This window comes from Primulina tabacum, chromosome 6 (genome assembly GCF_025594145.1).
Source record: "Primulina tabacum isolate GXHZ01 chromosome 6, ASM2559414v2, whole genome shotgun sequence".
In the NCBI taxonomy this organism is placed as follows: Eukaryota; Viridiplantae; Streptophyta; class Magnoliopsida; order Lamiales; family Gesneriaceae; genus Primulina; species Primulina tabacum.
Genome location: NC_134555.1, coordinates 43,848,692 through 43,855,065, shown reverse-complemented (window position 1 = coordinate 43,855,065; position 6,374 = coordinate 43,848,692). Strand labels below are relative to the sequence as shown.

The window sequence follows — 6,374 nt, the reverse complement described above, 5'->3', positions numbered from 1 at the left end:
GGAAACCATGATTTATCTCAAGTTTTATTCCTGATATATATTTATATATGTCATATTATATATACACTACCATCAATAATTAAATGTTTTGAGCTAATTGATATCACATCATCATACTTATTCGATTATTTTTATTAATGTTATTAATAATTCCTAGTTTGATATGATTTATTATTTAATAAAACCGATAAATCTGATTTAGTTCGAACTTTTATAAAAACGAACCGAACCGGCACTTCACACCGCTGATGAAAATCATACATTCAGCTTTATTCTCTGTTGTTATATATTGAATAAAACAATCTAAAAGCACAAGATGTCCAAAACAGCACTATTCAGTTATAAAGTATTAAATAAGTCATAACAGTAATTGTTTCAACAACTTTTTTCCATGCATTTACAAATTCTGCTCCAAGAAAAAAATTACTTGCTTGGAGTAGAAACGAAGATTATCTAACTACAACACATTTTGGAAAGAGTTATACATGATTGAAGCTTTTAAATAACACAGGGATTTTATATATTAGGAGATGGAGATGAAAAAAGTACTGTCCGACCCTTATCTCAGTATTTAACATGTATCAGCAACCAATCTAAATCTGCTCTTAGCTAGAGAAACTAGTTCCTTCCATGATGATTTATCGAAGAGAACAACTTCCTTGCGCCTTGACAAAGGCAAGATCCACCAACCACCCAAAACCCCGATCAGCACAAGTTTTTCGTCTTTCATTTCAACTCTAGCGAGACACAAGAAAGTGTAATCTTCAACTTCTACCGTCTTTAATTGCGGAGGCTGAAAAATACAGTGGAGGAAGATGTAAAAAGAACCAAACAAAGAACTTGGATTTTTGTATCTTCTTAACTCCAAATTTGACACCGACTTCAGTAAGAGAATGCACAAGGACAGAGTATTGCACAGCAATAATTGAGAAAATTCGATAAATGGAGCAAGAAAATCACCTTGAATCTGTACAAGAAGGGTTGTCGGCCAATAATCTGGTGCTGCAACTGAAAAGATTAATATCAAAAAGGGAAAAACAAGGTGGAAGCTATGAAATTATGAAACCCGAATATTTAGAGAAACTACTCATAACATTTCACAATCTTTTCGTAAACTACAGAGTTTCAGTAATTCTATATATGACAGAAAGATGGATTACGAGAAATATGGTGGAGTATTTCCTAAACATGCAGAATTCCATACAGGCAACCAATGGAGAAAAAGCTAATTACCCGATCAACAACTAAATAAACCGAGGAAGGGTATGGCTTTGTGGTTAAAAAGACAAGAGTAACTTTAGCCACAAGGAAGACAGGGTGACTCTGTCCCCAATTCAGCCACAAATTTAAAATCAGGAAAAACGGCACTAGCAATTTCCGAATCAAAGCAATAATCCCATCAACTTTTTCGCAATAAGGCGAATCCGTTGAAATCGTTTGAGGATAATCAGCCAGTGGATGGAAACCTACAAATGAGAAACAAAATTTCACTCGCTCATGCCAACCACATAGCAAGTGACAATCACTTTCAAAGTACATGAAAACAATACATTTACCAGAAAATTTGCTACTCACCTTCCAAACAATAAGAAATCCTTGGCCAAAGGACAATTGATCCAAGAACACCACACACAACCGTATTTCGAACAGAAAACCTGCATTCTGTGAGCAAAACCAACAGTCACAGAATTTCAGTAGATGACTAATTCAACAATGGTATGGCCCTTTTATCCACAAAGCAAAACCTTCAATAGTGAAGTACATTGATCTCGTTGGTTGTCCAATATGGTGATAGAACAAATTAACACAGTTATCAAGAACAAATGGAAGCTCCACTAAAAACTTGAATTCACCTGAGTCCCACAATTTCTGAGCGTATTCAAATGATTTCCGCAACGCAACCGATTTGAAGCTAGATTTGGTCAAGATACACAGCTCCGGAGAGTTTGTAGCTTCCAATTTTATCCACGCCTTGAAAAAATCCGATTTCCCGAAACCTGACAACAGAAATAAGATAGTGATCAGTGTATTCATTTGACTGGGGTGAGCATAGAGAGGAGTATATGCCTGTTGATTGGGAAGGGGACTAACGAGGAGTTGTTCCGACGGAAGAGGACGAAACAGCGGCAGCGATCGGGGCCCTAAACGGCCGGAGAAATCTGACGGCGAACATTTTTCAGTGACGCATGTCTTTCTAAACACGCTTTTTCTCATAAAAATCGGTATTCTCTTTTCCTATCACACGCTTTATAAGAAACGGTTTTAAGAAATTGGATAGAGGGAACACGCTGAAGAGACCAAAATATCTTGGCCCCCTTGTATACACAAGTATCTAGTGAAACAGCACCTGCCTCCACAAGCAAGTAAAAAATGGCATCCTCTTTTGTATCTCATCTCCAATTCTCTATGTCGAATCCTTTGTGAAGCGATCACCGACCATATTTCAAGAAGCCCATCTGGAGGTAATATGTTGAAACATTACTACGGTTCCTTCCGTGGTGAATTAATAGCTAAAGTTGCGTTCTTTGCTGTGAATATTACCTGGGATTTATTTTTATGGTTTTATATCGGTAGGAGACAAAGATCAGTTGTGGATAGATGTGGTCGGAACCCGATAGAAGAAAGCTAGAATCACTATGAATTGCTTGCAGTTTCTGTTGACTCGAGTGCTCAAGAACTCAAGGATGCTTACAGGAGAATGCAAAAGAAATATCATCCGGATATAGCAGGGGAACAAGTGCCTTGTGTGCATCCCATATCATGTTCTTGAATCTTGATTTCACTGTAAGAAGTTTAATTAATTAAGATTAAGTTTCAGGGTCATGAGAACACACTGATAGTTAACAAAGCCTACAAAATTTTAACGAGCAATGAACGAAGGAAAGATTATGATGCATCCGTTGGTCGAACGGGATTCGAGGTTGATAGGAGTGCTTCTGGCAGCGTTTGGCGAGGGCCCTTGCAACATCATGCTCTATTCGTGGACGAAAATGCTGGCATAGGTTGGTAACGTTTGAACGATGTTTTGTTTCAAAGAAACCAAGATTTTGAGGTTGGTTTTATCTTTTATTATCGACAATCCAAGAACGAAACTGTAGCTTGGTGTGGATTTATTGAAATGAAATATGAATTTCTAGGCTGCAGAGAATGCGATGCATCACGCTGGTAACACGTTCGTGATGGATGAAACTTTTGGAACTACGGTGTTAAAGTTCAATATGGAGATGATAATGGAAGAATTGAGTATCCATGATCAGACAATTTTATTCTTCTGTATGTCTGAATCAAATTCCCCTACAATTGCCTCTGCTGACCATTCTTACTTGGTTGTAGAAATCATGGCTCTTCATAGGATCTCCCCAGAGGCAGATCCAGCAGCGAGCGAGGTTGGGGTTGCTGCTGCCTGCCCTCGCAAACCTGAAATTTTTTGAAATTCTTAGGAATAATTTTTTCTAAACCCAAAGGTTCTCAGGTTTGAGGGGGCAGGCAGCAATTATTTTTTTCTAAAACCTAAGATTTTGTCTCATCTCGTCCTTCCTCTCCCAGATTCTTGGATACAATGATACAATTTATCTGAGGTGAGTCCAACGAGGTTGAAAATGGCAGTCCCTCCTCAGAGTCTGAAAGTAAAATAAATCGTCCCCAGTGCATGAACTAGTTAATGTGTACACAGATCGTGCAATCTGAATCCATTAATGGATGAATATTAAGAACATATTTTTTCAAGAGTGTCTGACTTAAACTGTATCAAGAACACCCATGAACATCTCGAAAAATCATCGAACAATGTAAGAAAATACTTAGCACCTTCGTTATTGGCAGTGCGATAATGACCTATATGTCCATGTGGGCAAGATGGAAACTATGTGGGGAATTGTGTCTCTCGACAGATGGAAACACAGCTCTAGTTTGCTTGGCTATTGGACACAGTGTTATGAGTCTATTTTGTGCAATAAAAGGCAAGCATTGTAATCGAGCAACAGACATGTGGTCAAATCTTTTATGCCAAAGATCAATATATTATTGGGATAATAAGAAACATTACAAGTTGTTAATTGTTTGGATAAAGGAATAACTAGATTACATGATGAATCATTCAATTAAGTCTTGGGAGCAGCAAGTGATGAAGGATTGACAAGATAATACAAGCCATCTTTAAATCTATCAAGAGTTCCTTAACCAAACAGAAGGTTGGATATAACACAACACTGGTTGTCCTTGGTAAACTGGGAACAAGGACTCGTAAGCTTGAAAATTCCATGGATGATTTGAAGGAGTCTGTTGGGAACAGCCTTGGGATCATCGATGAGAAACTGAGACAAATGGGCAATATTATTAGAGAGGTACTTCTTTTCCTTTTTATGTACACTTTTAAGTGGCAATAGGTAGGTTTATCATCAACTTATTCGATGACACCTAATCTTGGAGACAACATGTTCATTTCTTTTTCAGCTTTATATTCATTTGGCCATGTTAGTGGACTTAATTTTACTGAATTGATATGTTAAATCATAAATGACATTAACTTATGCAATATAGAGTATACTTTTGTTCACTTTCTCGATTGTGTACTTATTTCAAACTATGCAAAGAACGTTTACTTACTATTACACATACATGAAATTAATCAAAGATATTTTTCATCCAATCTTGCCTTATTCTGAAAATCAATTTTTTAAAAAAATAATCAAATGAATTGGAGAGTTGGTTCTCCTTTGCGTTAAGGGTACATTACAATTTCAATTTATTACATGATATCTAAGTGAAAAGTGTCTTGTGGGTGAGCTTGGCCTAACCCTTTCCTTTTTGCATGTTAAAAAATTCTTGATTAATTTTATGCAACTCTTTATGGTTATTGTAATATGTCTGCAGGTGCAAACTGGTGTACAGGTGATAAGTGATGAACAAGCAAGAGTAGGTGAACTACCAGTTGCTAATCTGCAGTCTCCAAATTCGGAAAAAGTCGAAAGCCAAAACCTTGCACATGCTGAACTGACCCAGTCAGTTGCATCTGCTAACCAGCAGTTCTCAACAGTTTTTCTTACACTGCCACCTCCAAGCCTCCCTCCACCCAATGCTCCACCACCACCACCACAACAAAACTTAAGAGTTTCATGTTCAGTTTCCTAACCAGTACTCACAAAACCAAACTACTTGTGTTCCTCGGCAAGAATCTTCCTTTCCTCCATCTGACCAGTCTCCCCAACAGCAGTATCAAGTACCTCCAACTCCCCAGCAGCACCAGCATCAGCTTCTCTCACCTCCACCACAACATATAAATCAGCCACCTCCACCACAACACCAACATCAGCCACCTCCACCACAACACCAACATCAGCCACCACCTTCTCAACCACATTACTCTCAACCACCTCCGCCGCAGCACCAACACTCCTGAACCTCACTCTCTGCCACATTCACCTCCTCATCTGCATCCCCCATTCTCTGCAATTAACACATCCCTACCCCAGCCACAATTGAGTCATCACTCCGAAGAAACGCTGTATGGACCTCCCCAAACTTATCCATCTGGCATTCGCCCACCACTTTCTCATCCCTCTGTTGAAGTTCCTCCCCCCTCGACAATTATATACTCCTACCCCAAATGTTTATGAGCCTCGATCTAGCAGGCCTATTCCAGGATATTCTCATTCATTTGGTTGGTCAATCAGCAGGTCATGTCGAACATATCTTTACAACAGCTTACCATCACAGCATGGTAGTTACTCGCCAAGGAAACCACAACAATTTCCTTCCAACTATATATGGTGGACTTGGTGGTGGAAGTGGTTATCCGCAGCTACCTACTGCTCGAATATTACCTCAAGCAATTCCTACAGCCTTAATGTTGGTGGTGGGTCGGGGTCTGGCAGCTCTGGGAACAAGGTTCTTATTGATGATGTGGTTGGAAAGTGACCCACATGGGATTTCCAATAGACCAAATGAGGGCCACAGTCCGGAAACTGACAGAGTATGGACAATCAGTATCAGTAGATTTAAACGTGGTAATGGACAAGTGATGAATGACACTGAAGGCCAAGCTCCTCGGGGGTGGTTTGGCCGGTAACAGATTCTGCTGCTTCATGCGGGTGTAGAGTTTTGAATTCACTTGTTTGAAGAGACAAACTCTCGCTACGTTTCTTTTTGTGTTTAATTTGCTATTTTTCAGTGTATTTATGATATTATACTTCCTTACAATCTTTATCTACATTTGAGCATCATGAAGAATTACAAAATTTATTCTTTCAATAGCTCAAATTTATTCATCCCTATGCTAAAGGTCATAGATTTGGCTTGCTAGATGTTTGGTCCCAAAATTTGTATATTGCGTATGACAAAAACTTGTGTGAGACGGTTTGACGGGTCATATTTTG

General features: G+C 38.7%; 2 protein-coding genes across 11 annotated transcripts; one reads left to right on the top strand and one right to left on the bottom strand.

Moving 5' to 3' along the window:
* Window positions 1–319: 319 nt before the first annotated feature.
* LOC142549855 (uncharacterized) lies at window positions 320–2,260 on the bottom strand. 3 transcript variants are annotated; one of them, XM_075659053.1, is made up of 6 exons: window positions 2,092–2,260; window positions 1,854–1,997; window positions 1,576–1,662; window positions 1,234–1,466; window positions 961–1,002; window positions 320–793 (listed from the first exon to the last, which is right to left on the bottom strand). In XM_075659053.1, exons 1-6 carry the CDS (start codon window positions 2,171–2,173, stop codon window positions 572–574), a joined length of 810 nt encoding a protein of 269 aa, XP_075515168.1. In that variant the 5' UTR covers window positions 2,174–2,260; the 3' UTR covers window positions 320–571. The 3 variants fall into 3 exon arrangements, with proteins under 3 accessions (XP_075515168.1, XP_075515167.1, XP_075515169.1); XM_075659052.1 differs by having other exon boundaries at window positions 961–1,008; window positions 2,092–2,259; XM_075659054.1 differs by having other exon boundaries at window positions 961–996; window positions 2,092–2,258.
* A 45-nt stretch (window positions 2,261–2,305) lies between these two features.
* On the top strand, window positions 2,306–6,218 carry LOC142549856 (uncharacterized). 8 transcript variants are annotated; one of them, XR_012821270.1, is made up of 5 exons: window positions 2,306–2,462; window positions 2,575–3,002; window positions 3,138–3,243; window positions 4,191–4,343; window positions 4,873–6,218. XR_012821270.1 is itself a non-coding variant. In XM_075659056.1 (4 exons), the coding sequence occupies exons 3-4, from the start codon at window positions 4,260–4,262 to the stop codon at window positions 5,128–5,130; spliced, it is 342 nt and encodes a 113-aa protein (XP_075515171.1). In that variant the 5' UTR covers window positions 2,308–2,462; window positions 2,575–3,243; window positions 4,191–4,259; the 3' UTR covers window positions 5,131–6,218. The 8 variants fall into 8 exon arrangements, 1 of the variants encoding a protein (XP_075515171.1); XR_012821269.1 differs by having other exon boundaries at window positions 2,575–3,052; XR_012821267.1 differs by having other exon boundaries at window positions 2,575–2,744; window positions 2,819–4,343.
* The last annotated feature ends 156 nt before the right edge of the window (window positions 6,219–6,374 follow it).